The 21,458-nt window shown below is 44.6% G+C and overlaps 1 protein-coding gene and 2 long non-coding RNA genes across 11 annotated transcripts in view; 2 read left to right on the forward strand and 1 right to left on the reverse strand.

The window, feature by feature from the left end:
• The window catches only part of LOC127530367 (uncharacterized), a 128,819-nt gene that overhangs the window by 43,487 nt on the left and 63,874 nt on the right, over window positions 1-21,458 (reverse strand). The gene's annotated exons all lie outside the window — the stretch shown is intronic.
• LOC127530337 (lymphokine-activated killer T-cell-originated protein kinase homolog) overlaps window positions 1-21,458 on the forward strand; it is a 349,629-nt gene that overhangs the window by 17,601 nt on the left and 310,570 nt on the right. The window contains exon 6 of one of the 8 annotated variants that reach the window (XM_051936979.1): window positions 87-1,351. The exons of 6 other annotated variants lie outside the window; for them this stretch is intronic. In XM_051936979.1, coding sequence (XP_051792939.1) covers window positions 87-175 — 89 coding nt within the window. In that variant the 3' untranslated portion in view covers window positions 176-1,351. Of the gene's footprint in view, window positions 1-86; window positions 1,352-19,337; window positions 19,428-21,458 lie in introns of those variants that run through there. One more of the 8 variants, XM_051936989.1, reaches the window with a different exon arrangement.
• Window positions 5,904-8,733, forward strand: LOC127530343 (uncharacterized). Its single transcript, XR_007936915.1, has 4 exons — window positions 5,904-6,984; window positions 7,126-7,234; window positions 7,361-7,419; window positions 7,802-8,733. It is a non-coding gene; the product is annotated as an uncharacterized LOC127530343 (long non-coding RNA).

Here is a 21,458-nt window from a genome sequence, read left to right on the forward strand (position 1 = left end):
CAAGAAGTGTCGAATAAAACAGATAATCAGTGGATAAACTGTCGCACCGCACGTTCATTTCATTTCCCCTTAACTTTTCCCTTAAGTGCCGAATCGGAAGCTAACTTCAGCGTCGTGGGTTGGGGCAGTTCTGCAGTCACGCTGCTGCCATATTATGGAAGGTATGTTGATTTGAATAAAACTTAATTTGATTCATGTATATACGATGTGGCTGTGCAAACAGAGGTTGTTATTGTCATTTCTGAAACAGCTCCTGCAGTTTACTGTGTTATTAGCCCTGTCACAAGCTAATGCTAATTCCCTGGAGCAACAAAAAACTGATTCTGACCAAACCGCAGTCATAACAACGTCTCAAAATAGCAGAGAGTATCTTTTTACCTCACTGATGGCATGGCTAGGTCTTTAGTGGAAACTGAACTTTGGTAGAATCGCTGCAGCTGCGCTGACAGTGACCGATGCAAGCTGTTTGTTTACATAGCCATGAGCTGGACCGCAGCATTCAGATCTAACCTTTCCGTGCTCTAAACAATTCTGAGAGAGAGAAAGCTTCATCTTTCCCCAGTTGTTGTGGCACCCGCGGACAGCGTAATTGATGCCAAACATGTTAAAATCGCTTAAAAGAACAGTTAAAAGTAGCTACAGTAGCGAGAGGACTCGATGTTATAGTGCAAAGACGGTCAATCGGAAGTCGCTCTCAAAAATGGCGCTGCCCTGCCTCACTTCCTGAATAAGGTGAATACACAACCTGGTCTCACGGGGATTCGTGAAACTGTCACGTAAGTTTTAGTTTCGGTTTCGTGCGCACCAACACGAATACAGGCACTCTCGGCCCCACGGCTCGTCAGCGCCAATAGGCAGTAGCGGTCGATGCGGCGTCTACTCTTTATTATGTCTATGGAGGAGAGTCTCCTCAAGGACTGATCACAGCAGCAGAACCCTGAACCACAAGTTAGGGATGAGACAGATGAAGATGAGTCGGTTGTTAGTTTTGATAATTTGCTCTCCCTCAGTCACAGGATGTACATACATACATGCTGATGTTGTAAAGAGTAGTGTTGGAGATTTGCCCTTTAACTGATGTTCTGTGAAATCTAAGTTGCGATGGAACTGTTTCCTTGCAGAGGAAAAAAAGACGATAGCGTTATTAGAAACTGCAACACTTCTTATTTTATTTTTATTTTTTTCTTTAAAATGAAATATTTATATTTTTTCTTTTAATTAATTTTAAGATTTGAATATCTGAACACTTATTTGAACAGAACAGATTCTGATATTGCTGACAAGTATGTGTTGTAAAGAATAATGTTGGAGATGTGCACTTATTTTGAAATAAATCCACATTGTGAAGCAACCCTTACTTGCACTGAATTGGAAGTATTTTAGAAAATACACTGACTTACAGGGCTTTACAGAAAAGTGTGCTATTGTAGACTTGACATGTAGTTACATGATTTTAATATTAATAGGTCGTGATCTAAAGTGGACCTGAAACTCCAGGGCTGAGCATGAATCCCACTCTGGCCCTGATATTCATTCTCTGTTCCACAATGATTCTGGGTTTATAGGGTTTATTTATTTGTATTTAATCTTCTGTGGATGAATCCCGAGATCCATCAGAGCTGCCAGGAGAATTTCATTAAGGTAAGCGGCCATTAAGCACAAAATTACGGAGCACTGCTTGAACTGTGTTATTAGAAGGACTATAAGATGATTTTAGTGCAATAAGGATCTTGTTCTCACTAAGATGCTTCAATCAGAGGCGGATCTTGTCAGAAAAGGTTCAGGTAGCTTTGAGGCTCCACACATCTCTGACAGGCGATGGAAACTCGTGCGCATACGTGGAAAAGCGAAACAGAAATGGACAACATGGACGATTGTTTTAGCTGCAGATCAGAACTGGTCAAGCACAGTGCATCTTTTAAATCATGGCAACAGAAGGTGACGCGCACCTACAAAAGGCCTGTTGACTTTCGAACTTTCCATTTTGCATTTGGACTGTCAACATGAAGGTAAGAAAATTATTTTCATGCTTTTCTCATCAGCTGATCTTCTCTGAACACTGTGTTTTGCTGTATAACCGTACAGGAGAATGTGTAGATAAAACTGTTATTTTGTTACCTCCGCCAGGAGGTTATGTAATCATCGGAGTTTGTCTGATAATTAACAGCATAACTCAAAAAGTCATGGAGGGATTTTCACCAGATTTTTACAGAATGCCCGGAAGGCCAAAAGTAACAATCGATTAGTTTTTGGAGGTGATCCGGATCACCGTCTGTACAATTTTGAGAGATGGCATCTCTCAAAATTGTACAGTCCTTCAAAAAAATCCTGGATCCAGACGGTGATCCGGATCACCTCCAAAATCTAATAGATTGTTACTTTGGGCTTCCGGGCATTCTGTAAAAAATGGTGAAAATCCGTCCATGACTTTTCGAGTTATGTTAACAGACAACAGACAGACAGACAAACAGATGGCCTGGCGAAGGTCTGCGCTCTCCGAGTGCGTTTCTAGTTTAACATGGAAAGTTCGGTGGAAAATGGCTGCTGGTCCATTTCTCATAAAATGTTCCAAATATGATCAGTTGTGTGTGAAGCATTGAAGGTCCTCGGAGCCTCTTTTTAAGGTTTCCGATCAAACGTTCAGTTTATCATGATGTGGATATTGATTTAAATGTGCCGAGACCAGTAAAATGAATAATTTACATGTTCACTATGAAAAACGTCAAAAATCTGCATTTTATAAATTGATATTTGTTATTTCACAATGTGGCTGCACATTGGAGTAGTGGTTGGCACTTTCGCCTTGCAGCAAGAAGATACCCGGTTCTGTATAATTTGGTTTCAGAAATTAAAAAGCAATATGGCGACTGGCCCATATTTCATAAAACACTAAGAAATGTGTATCTTTGGTAACCATGACGATGGAAGTATTTGAAGAAGCGTCGCGAGGGGAAACGTCCCGACGTCAGAACGTGCACGTGTAATATCCACATCAAAAATATGTATTTTTATAAACACTAATCATTGTTATTATTATTTCACAACAATTGGCACTAAATGTATGTTATTTTCACTGTATTTAAATCGGCAAAATATAGTTAATTTACAAATATTTGCTGTTAGCTACAAGAAAAAAATGTGTACATTGGGGATGGAAATCAAATAGTAAATGCTAATGGTAGTTTGCATGTTCTCCCTGTGCATGCGTGGGTTTTCTCCGGGCACTCCGGCTTCCTCCCACAGTCCAAAAATATGCTGAGGTTACTTAAAAATTCTCTATACACCGCTTTATCCTCACTCGGGTCGCGGGGGTGCTGGAGCCGATCTCAGCTGACTCGAGGGAAGGCAGGGGACACCCTGGACAGGTCGCCAGTCTGTCGCAGGGCTACATATACAGACAAACAATATGAAATGAGTAGTACTGGGGCTGCACAAGGAACAATGGCTCCATTCATTCTGTGTACATCTGACTTCAAATACAGCACTGAGTCCTGCCACATTCAGAAATACTCTGATGACACTGGCAATTTAGAGTAATCAATTAACCTCAGCATATTTTTGGACTGTGGGAGGAAGCCAGAGTTGATTATTATTTCGGTTATTTTAATATAATTTTTATTTAAATACATCACAGATATTTCCTGTGGTTTCCATTATTTTTAACCCATATTCACAGTGGTTTACTGTATTATTATTGTTAAAAATAGTGGAATAGTGTATTGTCCAAGTGAAAAAGAACAGCAAATATCTGTATTTATTTTGTCAAACATTATTATTATTATTATTATTATTATTATGTAGTAGTAGTAGTAGTAGTAGTATTTCAGAAAATATAATCTGTAATACAATAATTATTATTTTGGTTCTACTTTAATATTATTATAATTTAAATACTTTACAGATATTTTAATCTATATTCACAGTTGTTTACTGTATTATTATTGTTAAAAGATCATTTTTGTAAAACAGATTTAGTGTTTTGCATTTTGATGCATGGTATTTATGGAATTTGGAGTTAAAATAAGTGAAATGATGGAGAAGTAAAACGAGGAGCATTCATGAGAGCTGGTTTGTGACGTTGCAGAGCTGTGTGAGTTTTTAGTCTCTGCTGACTAAAGATAAACAAAGTGAGGATTTTAGTTGAGAAGTTTTCTTTCTGGATTAGTCTCTGAGCAGAAATGTGAAGCATCTTCCTGAAACCCTGAAGCTGGAGTCGATCAGAGACTCGGGGTGCAGCAACATGTTCTCCTCTGAGTTCCTCTGAGGTTCTCCTGAGCGTCCCTCTTTGAGCAGCTTCACCTCTTTGCTCCAGTTTCCTGAGTCTGTGTTGAAATGTTGTTTTTGTTTCTGTTTCCAGCGGACGTCGGACCCCAGCGACTCTCCAAGGTACAGCACACCCTCACCTCCACCATGCGCTCCCTCCTCCTCCCCCCCTCCCTCCAAGCGTCCTCGCTTGTCTCCCTCCCCTCTCCTCTCTCCTCTTCCTCCCCCTCTTCCTCCTCCCCCCCTCCCTCCAAGCGTCCTCGCTTGTCTCCCCCCCCTCTCCTCTCTCCTCTTCCTCCCCTCTTCCTCCTCCCCCCTCCCTCCAAGCGTCCTCGCTTGTCTCCCCCCCCTCTCCTCTCTCCTCTTCCTCCCCCTCTTACTCCTCCCCCTCCCTCCAAGCGTCCTCGCTTGTCTCCCTCCCCCTCTCCTCTCTCCTCTTCCTCCCCTCTTCCTCCTCCCCCCGTCCCTCCAAGCGTCCTCGCTTGTCTCCCCCCCCTCTCCTCTCTCCTCTTCCTCCCCCTCTTCCTCCTCCCCCCTCCCTCCAAGCGTCCTCGCTTGTCTCCCCCCCCTCTCCTCTCTCCTCTTCCTCTCCCTCTTCCTCCTCCCCCCTCCCTCCAAGCGTCCTCGCTTGTCTCCCTCCCCCTCTCCTCTCTCCTCTTCCTCCCCTCTTCCTCCTCCCCCCTCCCTCCAAGCGTCCTCGCTTGCTCCCTCCCCATCTCCTCTCTCCTCTTCCTCCCCTCTTCCTCCTCCCCCCCTCCCTCCAAGCGTCCTCGCTTGTCTCCCCCCCCTCTCCTCTCTCCTCTTCCTCCCCCTCTTCCTCCTCCCCCCCTCCCTCCAAGCGTCCTCGCTTGTCTCCCCCCCTCTCCTCTCTCCTCTTCCTCCCCCTCTTCCTCCTCCCCCCCTCCCTCCAAGCGTCCTCGCTTGTCTCCCCCTCCCTCTCCTCTCTCCTCTTCCTCCCCCTCTTCCTCCTCCCCCCCTCCCTCCAAGCGTCCTCGCTTGTCTCCCCCCCCTTCTCCTCTCTCCTCTTCCTCCCCCTCTTCCTCCTCCCCCCCTCCCTCCAAGCGTCCTCGCTTGCCTCCCCCCCATCTCCTCTCTCCTCTTCCTCCCCCTCTTCCTCCTCCCCCCTCCCTCCAAGCGTCCTCGCTTGTCTCCCCCCCCTTCTCCTCTCTCCTCTTCCTCCCCCTCTTCCTCCTCCCCCCCTCCCTCCAAGCGTCCTCGCTTGTCTCCCCCCCCTTCTCCTCTCTCCTCTTCCTCCCCCTCTTCCTCCTCCCCCCCTCCCTCCAAGCGTCCTCGCTTGTCTCCCCCCCCTCTCCTCTCTCCTCTTCCTCCCCCTCTTCCTCCTCCCCCCCTCCCTCCAAGCGTCCTCGCTTGTCTCCCCCCCTTCTCCTCTCACCTCTCCCCCACAAAAAAACTCGTCTTTTTCTCAAAAAAACAAAACAAAAACCTCTTCTTTTTCTCAAAAAAATAAAAAAAACTTTTTCTCAAAAAAACTCTTCTTTTTCTCAAAAAAGAAAAAAAATTCTCAAAAAACTTCTTTTTCTTAAAAAAAGAAAAAAAACTCTTGTTTTTCTAAAAAAAAAAAAGCTCTTCTTTTTCTCAAAAAACCCCCCCAAAAACTCTTCTTTTTCTCCCTTCCCCCTCTCTCCTATCTACTCCCCCTCCTCCCCCTCTCACCCTTCTTTTTCTCCCCTCCCTTGGAGTTGCAGGATATCGGAGGACTCTTCTTCCCCTCCAAGTTTTTCTGTTGAGGGACCTCCTGACAAACATACAGAATGCTGACAAACATGCAGGAGGTCCTCTCTTAGCATTTTTTTCTAACCACTGTGTGAGTTTCTCTCCTCAGATGCCTCCTGCCTTACCTAAGAGGGCTGCTGGACTTCCTGCCAGCCAACCTCCAGGTAAGAAGGTTCACAAACCTTTCATTTCATTAAATTTACCCCGTTTTGTTTTAAACATTTTAGCTACGTGTGATTTTCTGGATGTGATCTGGTCAGTTTTTATTTGAATGAATCTCTTGTGATTATGTCTGATCAGATCTATTCCAACTTTATTTGGATGAATTTTCTTCGACTGTATTTTGTGTGATTCTGTCTGAGCTCGGTTCTTGTCGGTGGGACTCTTGTCAGGGTGCCCGTCAGAGGTGTGGGCGGATCTGGGGGGCATTGTGGGAAACCTCCTGTGGTGCCCCCCCTCACAGTGAAGCTCCGCTCTGTCAGAAGGTGAACAGGATGCAGACGGCATGTCACAGAGAAGCAACATGTGCGTCTGTATCCCACCCTGGACCCACAGTGGAGTCCACAGTGACAAGATCACAGTTCAGGAGAGTCACACTGGGATTAAAAGGGGTGGTTAAATGTGTTATTTAAGATAGTAAGTGTAGTGTGAGGGTGAAAGTCTCGCTGCCAGAGGGAAGTTTCCAGGAGAGGTACGTAAGGATCCCTGTGAATGCTGCTGCATGAAACGGTGAGTTTTGGATTTTGACTTTGCATTCATATATCGAATATTTTTGAAATCTCAACAATAACACACGTCGACAAGATTCTGCCGCGTTTTTCTTTTTGATTTCTTTCAGACTGATGATCTCGGGACCCAAGACCAAGACAAGGACGACCCCAAAGACGATTTGAAGACGAGTGACCGAGCCCCAACAGAGATGAAGCCAGAGACGACGACCGCCCTGTGAGGAGAAGAAACTTTATTGAGATTTTACCGGATGCACTGGTAATTTAAATGTGAAAAGAAAGAATGAGCCAACAGACACTGCAGGGATTTAGTATGTAGCACATCACAGTCTGACAAAATGTAGTGATGTCAGAATCAATTGAAAAATACATCTGTATCTCTCTCTCTTTTTTTTTAAAGAATTGGTGCTTCAACGACATCAAGCAGATTCAGACAGGATGGACCAGAGATGACGGGAGGCAGATCCAGGACCAGTGCATGACTCGTGAGACCATGCAATTAACACAAGGTAAGTTTATCAAATAGACTGGCTAATTAGAAACTTAATGTTAATATGAGTATGTGAAGTCATTTAGCTCAGATGTAATTATTTATCTGAGTCCATTAAAGTTTTCTCTCTTTTTGCTGTCTTTAGAGCCATCTCTCCAAGACCCCCGATCTTATGAAAGATCAGATCAATAACCAAATGAAAAGGTGACTTTGAACACTAAAATGCACCATCTCTGCAGTTCACCTTTGTAATGTCTCTAAGTTCTGTTAGTTGTTCATCTCCCACCTGCCTCTCCCTCAGAATTTCTATCTGAATTTTCAGAGTTCTTCACTAATTTAGTCTTAGTACAGACAGTCATTATAACAGGTGACTTAAATATCCATGCAGATGCTGTGAATGACAGCTTTAACTGCATTTAGCTCATTGTTACACTCAGTTTTTTCTCAAAATGTTCATTTTCCAACCCAGGCTGCTGGAGGATTTCACATGATGTATTCCTCTCTCCTCTCTCCTCTCCTCTTTATGTCTTCAAACAGTTAGACGCCACCTTTGTATGTCACTGACTTTGTGTTTTGTCCTCTGCAGGTTTCTCTGGATCTGGAGCTGCATGTTTCTGATCTGCTGTTGTCGGCCTCAGCGACCTCCAAAGTCTTCATGTTCTCTCCTTCCTCTCTACCCTCAACCCAACCAGAAGGTTTTTAAAACTTCCCAACAACAGGAAGTTTTTTTTCCTTCACACTGGCACCACATGGTTGATCTGATCATACGGCAAAAAGAGAGATCCTCAAATAAAAAACAAAAGAACACAACAGAACTCTGTTTGTTTTAAAGTGTAACATAATGCACCCTTCCTTTTATACTTATTTTTGGAGAGCATGTGTTATGGTTCTCAAACTAAATTAGTTTAAAAAAATGTGCTTTCAAACCACTGGTTTCTCACAAACACCTGGACTCCATCTTAAAACTGCACAGCATTTGAACATACTGCTGGTTGAGTGTTTACTTGGAGTAAATACACTAACATTAACAGATTGTATCTGAAATTCAGTCATAATGTGCACCAACTAGTGTCTGTTGTGGTTGACAATAAAGTAGCTATTCTGTTCTATTCTGATTAATCCCTGCTCATGCTGCATCCTTGTCCTAGATTACAGGATGCATTCAGTCCCTGGATGTGTTCCAGGCAGAAAAGTTAGATTTGGTTACAATAGGAGGAGCAGTTTAAGTGTTTCGGTCTTGTAGATTGTTTCAGAATGAAAAGTGCAGATTTGAAATCCTCAGTGTGTGTGTGGTCAGTCATTAGAGATGCTCCAACCTGAGCTGTGCAACATAACCAACTATTATGCATTGTTGCCTGTTTTGGTTCTCCCTTGTGTCGTATGCTGTTCACTGCAATTCAACAGTTTCATTTATCAGACGCTTTTATCCAAAGCAGCGCATCTGAAGTAGATACAACACACAGTTGATGAACCTGAACACATCATCAGTGATGCTTCCTGGACTGTTTCGGCTCTTACAACATCACACTCCGTCACCCAGGACACCCAGGCAGAGTAGATCAGGTTGTGTCTAGGGGTCGCAGCGCCCCCAACAGGTACCTAGTACATAACACATCGACTTAAAGGGGAACTTCGTTTTTTTCAACCTGGGGTCTGTTTTCATATATCATTTCATACATGTGAGTGATGGAGAAATGAATTTTCGACACAGCTCCAGTATTTAGCCAGGAAGGCAGCTTAGCAGCTCAGCTAGCGAAAAGTATGGGGCAACTTGCCCCCCCCCCCGGATCAAAGTCCGCCCTAACGTGCTTTTTTCCCCACACTGACCGGCTCGGATAGTCTCAATGAGTGTCCCACAACATACTAGAGATGAGAAGTGAACGAAAACCTCCACATTACCTGGCGATCGCTCTTTGTTGTGGTCTGTATCCAAATCTCAGGACGCTAGAAAGCAAATCTCATTAAAGTTTCCCTTTAATGTCTGCCAAAGTCCAGATACTAATGTGCCTCAAATCTGACACGTGTTAGATTCATGTTTGAAACAATAATGCTCAGTTTGCACTGAATGTAATTCTGGGATTTTGCAGAAACATTCTTACACCTCATTCAGTCCTGTTTTCTGCCCACAGCTGCTGGTTATCAGACTATTTCCTCTGACTTTAATAAACACCTGCAGCATCACACGTAGCAGCAAAAACCATCAGTTCTCTATGTGCATTTACACACGTGTCTAGGCAATGGTGACTTCTTTAGTGAAAGTGAGATGGAAGCTTCATGAAGCAGTGAACCACTTTGACAGAAGAGTGACATCTGCTGGCTCTGTGTCAGAACAGCATCTAAGTGGAAAAAACTTCTCCACAGTCAGAGGTGTTTGAAAGATCGAAAACAGAATGAACAAGAGTGGCGCGAAGAAAGCAAGAATTAAAAAGAGGAACGCTCTGGAAACACATGCAGCCAAATGTGCTGTCACTGTGGACTTTTTCACTAAAACGAGCTCGTGGTTTGAAACGACAAATGAGGACAATGAAACGATACAACAAGATGTTGAGCTTTGCTTTCAAACCACCGTTCAAATTAATTATGAAGTCAGTGAATTGTGTTGCCTTGTGGCATATCTCATAATATTATATCATTTAAATAAAAATATGATGCCAGGCCACATAACTGGGAAACTTTGTCTTGTAGCCCCTCAGAGTCTAAAGAAATCCAGCACCAAGCAGCAGCCATGAGTCCAGAATGGTTCATTGAATCAAGATGAATGATATGAATATCCCTCCATTCTCTATACACCGCTTTATCCTCACTAGGGTCGCGGGGGGTGCTGGAGCCTATCCCAGCTGACTCGGGCGAAGGCAGGGGACACCCTGGACAGGTAGTCAGTCTGTCGCAGGGCTACATATACAGACGAACAATTTAGAGTAATCAATTAACCTCAGCATATTTTTGGACTGTGGGAGGAAGCTGGAGTACCTGGAGAAAACCCACGCATGCACAGGGAGAACATGGAAACTCCATGTAGGAAGATCCCAGGCCCACCCCGGGATTCAAACTGGGATCTTCTTGCTGCAAGGCAAAAGTGCTAACCACTACTCCACTGTGCAGCCCTGATATGAATATGAGAGAGTTGGGAGGGGGTAGAGATGAAGTTATTGCTCAAGTTAATTTAGTATGAGATCATGGAGTCATGGCATATGCATAAAGATACAGTAAACTATAAATTACGTCTGATCGAGACACAAGTTGGGAGATTGTTGCGGGTATCTGCCTGGGTGCAATCCAGACATCAGTCTGAGCACAGGGGATGATTACCACGTAACTCGGACAGGGAATTCAACATGATCTGCAAAGGAATAACTGTTCTGATGGAATTATGGACCAAAGTACTGCACTGTTGGAGGATTACTGAACTGTGATCTGGAAATAATGCTGTCTGAAGGAACATTGCTGAACTCTATTTTCCATGTGAGGAATACTGGACCAAACAACAAAAATGGATATATGCAGATCTAAATCTGGTCCGGACCCCCGTCCACTTCCCCCTGGGCCCCGGCGGGTCTCAGGTGAGCAGCCGGGTATGGCCACACCGTGACTGCTCTCCCTCCAAATTATGTAATCTAGGTGAATATTACTTCTCTTTTATGAAAGCATAGTTCCTGCAATTAAAGTTAACAGATTGGAAATTCACTTTATCCCTATCACGGTCACTAAGAATGAATATTTTTCCTGGTGGTAGAAAGTCAGGTTATTGTGTGCATTACATCTAAAAAAGGTTAAGTGGTGTTTGGCCATGGTGGCGTCATTCTGTCGCGTGGACGGCTGGATAAGCTGACTTTGGATTTCTAGGAGCGGACTACGCCGTGTCCTGCAGAGCTGTGAGGTGTGTGGATTACAACACTGGTCGCAGAGGACAGCGGGTAGGAGGGCTCACTATGAAACACCGTCCCAAGTGAGTGGGGAAAGAAGAAAGGTGAGAGATACCTTTCGTGCTTGCAGATTCTGTGTCAGAATGTGATTATCAGTCCAGTGAAGAAAGCTCAGGGAAGTAGTGTAATCTCTATGCTGGAGCAAGTGTGCGGCAATTTGGGATTACCTAAAGAGCTTAGGACTGATGATGAGACACTTTTCATGTTGAGACAGTAATGGAGTACTGTTGAAGAAAATTAATTCCAGAGAGTGGAGTAGCTGAGTCCAGTTGTTGACTAAGGAAACCAGGAATATGGTCACGAGCACACAGAGCCTGCCCCCCTTCGTTAGAGTGACCACTGTTTAATGGGGGGTTACCAGGAGAAGATGCACAACCAGAGCTCTGGGCAGGCAGAGCTCTTAGAAAGTTGGAATATTCTGAAAAAGGACTTTGGTCCAACGAGAATGAGGATGTACAAGTTTTTTCCATGCTGGATGTATCCAAGAGGAGGCAGAAACCTGCATTCAAGGAGTAGATTAAAAGTGACTGCAGAAGTTGGAACCAGGTGGAGCTGGGGAGCTGTCTGAGTATCAGCGAGCTGTACCTGGGTAACCATGATCGAATGGGAGACCTTTTTTGAAGGTTCCTACCTGAAGGATTTATTTGGACTGACCAAGAAGGATTTCGGACATCGGTACAACGCCTGTGGGTGCTGAACTCCCCGTAGCTGAATATGGTGTGAGGGAGGCGCCCCAGAAGAAATACAAAGGCCTAAAATAACAGGCTGACCTGTATGCTTGCTCACTGCTGATCATGTAATTAAACTAATAATCAGCCACTGTGTTATCCCAAAGTTTTGGGTTGATGTTACCAGAAAGAAGGAAAGGAAAGAAATGTCTGTCTCTGGATCCCAAGAAGGGGGTGTTGTGAAGCACGGAGATATGGGATCCCAAAACCAGCCATTTATAGGGGCTGACTGGGATCTCATAGAAGGGGGTGTTGTGAAGCATGGAGATATGAGATCCCAGAATCAGCCACAAAGGGGAGACTCTGACAGAACAACAGCTAAATAAGGGAACATTGTGATGTTATAACCTGTGAATTAGGATCAGATTATGCCATAACCTAATGAATGAGTTTGAACTAACCAAGTGTCTATTTCTTACATTCTTTAATGTTGAAACAGTGTAAAAATCAGAAGCATGACTCACTGTAAAAAGTGAGGGTTTGATTATTTTTGAAAGGTTGTCTTGAGAATCTTTGTTTAAGAAGTAACCAGGTCAGAACAGCAGCTCACTGTGAAAACTGGTGTTTGATAGATTTGACTAAAAAGAGGAACTTATGCTTTATGAAATGGGAATGCTTTTAAGAGTTTTGATTTGACTACTGTTAAGAGGGTTTTAACTTTGTATTGAGGTGAGAAGTCATGAGTTAAGTGAACTAGGGTCAAGTGTTCACAGTAAGGGTCTCTAGACTCAAAATAGATTGGGTTTTTTTAATAAGTCTGTACACATTGTCCAAAAGATTGCACAATGGGATGCCAGCGACAGTTAGAGGCTGACATCCGCTTTTCCATTTCCTGATCAGGAGCCTGTGCTGAGTTGCAGACAGGAGAGATCAGGGGGGGGGCAAGATGGGCTGTCTGGACAGTCCAAAACAGATAGTTTCAGTTCCTTAAAAGTGGAGGTGATCATGCGGTCAGTGTATGGGGCAAGTGTGCGAGTTGGAAGGTGGATGCTGTGTACTTGTTGGAAAAACATGATTTCTGTATTACTGATGTATGTGATAACAAGTTGATTGCATGAGTTAGACGGTGTCAGGGGCGTACCTAGCCAGAGGTGTGTGTATTAGAGGATGACACTATAAAAGAGAGAGTCAGAGACACTGAATTCGGAGTTCTCCCCCGGAGGGGAGAGATGCTGCTCGCCGGAGCTGCCGGAGAGCATCGCCAAAGTTCTGAAGAGTCGACACCGGACCCTTTTGCCCAAGAGACGTGAAGACAACGCGGGACTTAGGCTCCAGAGATCGCTGAGAACATCGTTGGAGGCAAAGTCTTTTTCTGACTTTGTTCAACAAGCGAAGACCACACTCTGCCAGACGGAGAGTCCTGAGAGGTCTGCAGTTTTCCAAAGAGATGAAGAGAAGACAGCACCCGTGGCATCCAGAGAGGCACAGGAGGCAGCAGCAGAGGGCTGCTCCACTCCAGGGGCTGGAAGACCCAGTGACCCACCACAGCCTGATGAGACGGGGGCTTTCCACCACCACCATCCGACTGAGAAGACAGCTGAGACGCCCGCACTTGTGTTCCAGCTGCTACTAAAGATAACTGCCAGACCAACGATTGGCTATCGGGACCTCTCCACTCCCCCTGCCTATGAAGAACACCCTCTGCCCACAAAGAAGACTTCGTACCGAGTCTGCTGGTCCACGGAGGAGTTCAACTAGATGCAGGTCAAGACCGGGCGTGGCAGCTAAGGCCTGGCTGTCCGCTCTCTCTCCTAAATTTACTAATTAGAGAAGATTCTTAGGTACGCTCAGCTTAGTTTAGTTAAGTTAGAAATAATCAGAAATAATTAAATTGTTTAATCATGAATTAATGCTGTGCCCCTGCTAATAATTGCTTAATAAAACGCTATATTGCATTTAAAGAGAAGTCTAATGAAATGATTATGATTCACTTATTCTGCATAGTGGTAAAAAGTTAAGTTGATTGTGTGCATTAAATCTAATGGTTCTTAAAGGTTACTTTAATCCAACTAGTTATTTAAACATTACCCCTGAGGTTAGTTTTCCAAACCTCTAAAACGAACCTAGGAATATCAACAAGTGCCACAGTTTTAAGAGGAAAGCTGTCGTTAACAAACGTGTTCAATAAATCAATTCTACTACTTAGGAGGGCTGCTTAGTAAGAGAGTATTTATTGGAGTAAGAGGGGTAAGACGTTTGGAAGAAGACAGTTAGGACCTAGGCGAGTATTCCTCGACACCAGCTTAATTATTCTGCTGAAACCTGTTAGGTGGAATACTAATAGGCAGATAGAATCTAACCCTTTAAACGGAGAGCTGGTCCTGATTTAACCTGAGGCAAGGGTTAAAGAAGGCTATACTGAACGACATGGCGTCCCTGGGTGGGCACGGCTCGACTAAGACAGACGCTAAAAAGGGACTCCTGTCAGATGATACTGACCGACATGGCGTCCCTGGGCAGGGCTTGACTACGACTGAGAGAAGCGCCCAAAAGAAGATTCTGAGGGTCCAGACCGACACCTAGAATCAACCGCCAGAGCCTTCCAGTGGAAACTGGGGAAGAGAGGGCGAATCTCTTCTGACCGAGGGTCCACAGCTGCGGAGATTGGGGAAGGAGAAGGACGAGCCCTTCTGACCGAGGATCCACAGCACGGGTGATCAGCCGACAGAGAGACTCGGGATCATCACGCCTGACGGGAGGTACAGTGAGAACCGCAGGCTAGAAGAAGCCGCAGTGACCTTGGGCCAGCGCACCCCAGAAAAGAGGCACCGCGGAGCAGCCAGACAGAGTCTGCACTCATCCCTGCTCAACGGTCCTACGAGAGGTTTTGAGGAAGCAGACAACTCGAGACGACAAAGACGATGGCTGAGAGCCAGCCAGAGAAAGATGTACTCGTCCCTGCCAAAGAAAAAGAGCCAGTTCAAGAAGACGCGAAAGTCGGAGGCTCCGATGAATCAGAGGAAGAAGATTCATCCTCCAAAACCCCAGTGCCCGGGGAAACAACGATCAGTGAAGTGGTAAGAGAGTCCGCTTCGAAGAAGCTTCACCCAGGTTCCACTCCGGTGTATCAGAACCAGATCGTACTGGTAGGAGAGGGATGGAGCAACTGTCTGCAAGAGACACAGATGAGGAAATGAGAGTTACAGGACATGCTGCATCGCAGGGTGAGAGCTCAGACGCAGATGAGGAAGTAAGGCCAAAAATAGAGTTGGCCACATCAGCTGCAGGCACCCCGGCTGCAGAGGCAGAGAAGCGGCTGTAGAGGATGGCAGCTGTCACTAAGGAAGTGAGTAATTGAAGCACCAGAGAGTCCAGACGAGATTGGGGGGCTCACTGATTGGGAAACGACGAGGTAGATCGTTTCGTCCAGAAGAGAAGAATTGCTGTCGGGATCGAGGAATGGGACCAAACCCCTAAAAGAAAAATTGTCCCAGAGAAGTACGTGGAAGAAGTGGTGCGGGTCGTACATGAAGCGCTTGGCCATGTGAGCACACTACCTACCCGTAGGGAGCTGGAGAAGCTGCAACTCAGGATTCCAGAGTGCCGTATACGACAAGTGCTGAGGGCCTGTGAAGTATGTGGTCGATACAACGCAGGATGCCGAGGGCGAAGAGTAGACGGGCTCACCATCCGGAAGCACTATTCCCTGGGGTTCTATCTGCATGGACGTAGCAGGCCCAATGGGGGTTGCAGGGAGAAGAGGTGAGAAATACCTTTTAGTGCTGGTGGACTCTATGTCATTCCATATGGTTACTAAACCAGTGAAGAAAGCTAACAGCTACAGTGTGGTTGGCATGCTAAGAAGAGCTAAATACGAGAAGCCTGACATAATAAAGCAAGTTTTAGATAGCAATACAGTTTTGCTTGAAAGAAGAGGAATCCAAGAAGTGGAGCAGCTAGAGCCAGTTCCAGATTAAAGAAAACCAGGAACCAGAAACCATGGCTACGAGCACACAAGGCTTACCACCCTTCGTCGGAGTAGCCAACGTCAAAGGGGTGGTTACTATGCAGAGAAATACAACGAGGCTCTGGGCAGGCAGAGCCCTGAAGAAACTGGATGATGCTGAAAGCAGAATCCTGTCAGATGATGAAGAGATGCAAGTCATCGGCGGCTGTGAGGACACATCCGAACTGTTGCAGATCGCTGGGGAAGTGACCGTCACCACTGAAGACGATGGACGGACGCAGCTGGGTGATGTGGTTAACCTGTCTGCTCCAGAGGATGATGAGTATCTTTTAAAATGACCTGGTGTTAGCTACCTGTGATCTCAAGGAGAGGGTGTCAAGTGGGGCCTAGTTATTTGAGATCCCAGGAGCAACCACCACCTAAATAAAAGCTTTAAGCAGACCAATGAAAAGTTAAAATGAGAAACTATATAAGTTAACCACATGATCATGCTTATGTTTGATGCAAGAATGATTTTAATAGGCTGATATATATTCTGGAAATGATGATTGCTATAGAAGAGAATGATTTAAAATAAGTTATTTGATCATGCTAAGAAAAATGATTTAAAGAAGTGATTCAGTGTAACTAAATGAGTTTTGACTTGAAGTAATCTGTGCTGTTCTGAGTTGTGTGCAGGGCAAAAAGCAGAAGTCACCATGACACTGCAGAAAGGAGGACATTGAGGAAGTTCTGTGGCCAAATATGGTCTTGGCAACATGTCTCAAGCAATGTGTGTGTGTGTTAACAACGGAAGGTGGATGCTGTGTACTTGTTGGAAAAACATGATTTCTGTATTACTGATGTATGTGATAACAAGTTGATTGCATGAGTTAGACGGTGTCAGGGGCGTACCTAGCCAGAGGTGTGTGTATTAGAGGATGACACTATAAAAGAGAGAGTCAGAGACACTGAATTCGGAGTTCTCCCCCGGAGGGGAGAGATGCTGCTCGCCGGAGCTGCCGGAGAGCATCGCCAAAGTTCTGAAGAGTCGACACCGGACCCTTTTGCCCAAGAGACGTGAAGACAACGCGGGACTTAGGCTCCAGAGATCGCTGAGAACATCGTTGGAGGCAAAGTCTTTTTCTGACTTTGTTCAACAAGCGAAGACCACACTCTGCCAGACGGAGAGTCCTGAGAGGTCTGCAGTTTTCCAAAGAGATGAAGAGAAGACAGCACCCGTGGCATCCAGAGAGGCACAGGAGGCAGCAGCAGAGGGCTGCTCCACTCCAGGGGCTGGAAGACCCAGTGACCCACCACAGCCTGATGAGACGGGGGCTTTCCACCACCACCATCCGACTGAGAAGACAGCTGAGACGCCCGCACTTGTGTTCCAGCTGCTACTAAAGATAACTGCCAGACCAACGATTGGCTATCGGGACCTCTCCACTCCCCCTGCCTATGAAGAACACCCTCTGCCCACAAAGAAGACTTCGTACCGAGTCTGCTGGTCCACGGAGGAGTTCAACTAGATGCAGGTCAAGACCGGGCGTGGCAGCTAAGGCCTGGCTGTCCGCTCTCTCTCCTAAATTTACTAATTAGAGAAGATTCTTAGGTACGCTCAGCTTAGTTTAGTTAAGTTAGAAATAATCAGAAATAATTAAATTGTTTAATCATGAATTAATGCTGTGCCCCTGCTAATAATTGCTTAATAAAACGCTATATTGCATTTAAAGAGAAGTCTAATGAAATGATTATGATTCACTTATTCTGCATAGTGGTAAAAAGTTAAGTTGATTGTGTGCATTAAATCTAATGGTTCTTAAAGGTTACTTTAATCCAACTAGTTATTTAAACATTACCCCTGAGGTTAGTTTCCAAACCTCCAAAACGAACCTAGGAATATCAACAAGTGCCACAGTTTTAAGAGGAAAGCTGTCGTTAACAAACGTGTTCAATAAATCAATTCTACTACTTAGGAGGGCTGCTTAGTAAGAGAGTATTTATTGGAGTAAGAGGGGTAAGACGTTTGGAAGAAGACAGTTAGGACCGAGGCGAGTATTCCTCGACACCAGCTTAATTATTCTGCTGAAACCTGTTAGGTGGAATACTAATAGGCAGATAGAATCTAACCCTTTAAACGGAGAGCTGGTCCTGATTTAACCTGAGGCAAGGGTTAAAGAAGGCTATACTGAACGACAATTTTTAAAATGTGATTTATTGTCAGAAGCAGAGCCAGGGGAATCAAAATAGCAGTTTCTCACTTCTTTGAACAAGTTGTAAATGCTTTGGTACATCCATGCAAATGATTATGTACAATTCTCTGCTGTTTCGTACATGATCAGTTGCTTATGTCATGTTGATCAAAATGTACAATAGGTCTCTGTTGAATAATCTCAATCTCCACAACATTTGGGCATTAATTCATCGCATAAGTCTTAACATGTAAAATGATTTAACAAGTTGTCATAATAGGGCCGCACAGTAGAGTAGTGGTTAGCACTTTTACCTTGCAGCAAGAAGATCTCTGGTTCAAATCCTGGGGTGGGCCTGGGATCTTTCTGCATGGAGTTTGCATGTTCTCCCTGTGCATGTGTGGGTTTTCTCTGGGCACTCCGGCTTCCTCCCACAGTCCATAAATATGCTGAGGTTAATTGGTTATTCTAAATTGCCTGTAGGTGTGAGTGTGATTGTAGCCCTGCAACAGATTGGCTCCAGCAACCCTCGTGAGGACAAAGTGGTATATAGATAATGGATGGATGGAAGTGTCATAATATGTCAGTGATATTTCTATACATTTCATTCGATGTTTTTTTTTCTAAATCTGTCCTGAATTTGTAAATTGTTCCAAGGTAAATCTTGAATTTCTCCATGAGGAAATGTGTGAAGAATTCGGATTTTCTAAAATCTCTCAAAGACGCAAGAGAAGATATTTGTGATGTGGATGAGTATTTGTGTCCCAACAGACAGGAACGTTAGGAGATGTAAGAAGACAGCATTGTATTCCTACAACACTGCATGTACAGTTTTCCCTGAAGATTGTCCTATATTCATATTTCTACTTTTGCTTTTTCTTTTTGCTATGCAGGGCTGTATTCCTTCTGTATCACAATAACGTGGTCTGTCAACAAAATACAATACAAACAGTAAAACCTAAATGTGAATCTTGTCCAGTCTCTGCAATCAATCTCCCACATACACTAAGGTGTAACTTACAATTTACAATAACTGGCATCAAAACTTTACCCATAGTTTATATCAGAACATCCCTCCACAGTACACTGTTACAATGACAACATGACTAAGCAATTGACTGTTTATGCACACACAATGACTTGTCATTCTGATGACACTGACATGTTCATTGACACAGATATTTACTCTTGAGAGATGAACTAAGGATTTTGAGCAAGAGACTGGCTTTTGCAGTTAATCCCACGGTGTTTTGCTATTTGTACGAATTGTTTTGAGAATACACTCACTGTTTTGCTAATGTCGATGATGATTTGAGAAATGTAGGCTATCAAAGCGATTGAGAAAACTGTAAATAACGCAAACGACTTGCGCTCTGTTTGTCCCTCCGCGGCCCCCTTACCGACTGAGCTGGTTGTCATTTTGAATGTTCGGCGTCGTTTAGCTGCAGTGGTTTTGTTGTTACAGAGGAGAGAAGTTCAGGTTAATGTTACTTCTGTTGGTGAATGACTAAGTCTCATATCTTAAAGCAATGCGAAACACTTTCAACTGGACTGGCGCCACAATAATCTCAGTAACTTTGGGCTGGTATTAGATAAAACTAACGATTTTAGGACGCTTCCTTTAGCTTTGGGGAACTGCTTACTATTTTTACCTACTTCGTGCAATTTATCAAACCAAATGTTCAAGCCAAATTTCTCCCATATCAATCAAAAATTAAAAATATTTGTTAGTTGCAGCCGGCCAGGATGGGACATGAATGAACTGTGGGCATTTACAACAAAGGCAATCATCAAATTAACAACAAAATAATCAGCTTTTAAAATTGATCGTGTGCAACTTTAGCTTTGGTATACCTTTGAAAATCCATCTACAATTTGTTTAAAAGTGCTATATTTTTTTTCAAGCTGCAGCATATGCTGATTTTGATGTTTGTTTTGTGTGTGCCTGTATTAGTAATAATGCAACGCACCTTGACACGGGGTTATTGATCAATTTCATCCTAGGATGGAAAAGCTGAATGCGTCACCTGGGCTGTTAAGAAGATCAACGGTAATGTGCAGCCAAAACAGGTGGCTGTTTACCAGAGCGCCTCAATGAGGAGGCGGAAGTCCTGAAGGGAATCAATCACCCAAACATTGTTGGTAAGACGAGACTCCATATGATGAAGTTCTTTCTCTACCCTTTTACACTGGGAAGTTATTACTTAGCAAAAAAGAAACATGGAAATGTGGAGCAAGAAGGACAATCAGGAGAATGTTTAATGAAGCTAGCTAAAAATCTGCCATTTTGAATAAATGAGCTGGTGGTCAGCTGGTTCTGCAAACACTTGGATTACCGTCAGCTATGATTTTCAATTAGATGTGACGCTGTCCGGACCGTGAGTAGCGACAGTAAAGTGAATATTTTGCCAGATTAAATGGAAACAATATGTTGCTATCAGAAGACAAGAATCAGATGTAGAAACTCCTGAACTCATTTCTGTTTGTTAAAGTAAGGCCAAGACATGAACAGGTGTGGGATATATTAAGGTTCTTTAGTGTAAAACTAAGTGACGTCTGATTCCAAGATAGAAATGACCCAAGAGAAGAAGAGAAAAGTAACCAGTGCCTGATGAAGTCTGTCTGACTGAAATGTTGCATTTCTAATGTTAAGTGTTGTAATATTTCACAGTACCTGAGCTGCAGTTATGAAATAAGAATGTAAAAGCATCAACACTTAAACATCCTGTAGAGAATGGAATAATCTGAAATCAAATAAATTGTGTCTTATTATCTGTATGTATTCATTTATTGATAAACTCTCCCTCTATTTATAAGAAGCTGTATTTTAAAACCAAATGACACGTTTGTGGCGATGGGCGTGGGAGAGCTCAGCTGCAGGAGAGAGAGGTGTGGAGGGGTGCGTGGAGGCAGTGTCAAGGTAATTGACACAGGTGGTGGTAATCGGCTGACCTGATTATCTCCGCAGTAGCAGCCGGAGCGGAGGATAAAAAGTCGGGCAGACAGAGATGAGAGGAGCAGCGGAGAGACAGTGGAAGCTGCGTGGACTGAGTGACAGCGGAGGCTGCGTGGACTGGGTGACAGCGGAGGCTGCGTACCGGACTGTGGTATACATTGAATCGTGAAGTAATAAACAATATTCCCTCGACAACCAAGGCGGACAGCGAACTTGTCACATTGGCGCCCAACCGGCACTTGATACACGGGGATGTCTGCGCCTCCGGCGGAGCCGGTGCAGCCCGTGGCTGTGCTGGCCCAGATGCTCCGGGACTTGGCGGCAATGCACGCCGACCAGGCAGCGGCGAATCGGCGGCACCTGGAGGCGCTGCACCAACAGACGGAGAGGCAGACCCGCGTCTTGGAGCAGCTGTTGTCTCGACCGGGGGATCGCCGGGCTCCTCCTCCTCCTCCTCCATCTCCGGGCTGTCTCTGCAAAGGATGACGGCGGAGGATGACCCGCAGTCGTTTTTGGACATGTTCCAGGCCACGGCGGTGGCGTGTGGATGGCCGC

This window comes from Acanthochromis polyacanthus, chromosome 16 (assembly GCF_021347895.1).
Source record: "Acanthochromis polyacanthus isolate Apoly-LR-REF ecotype Palm Island chromosome 16, KAUST_Apoly_ChrSc, whole genome shotgun sequence".
NCBI classification, from domain to species: Eukaryota; Metazoa; Chordata; class Actinopteri; family Pomacentridae; genus Acanthochromis; species Acanthochromis polyacanthus.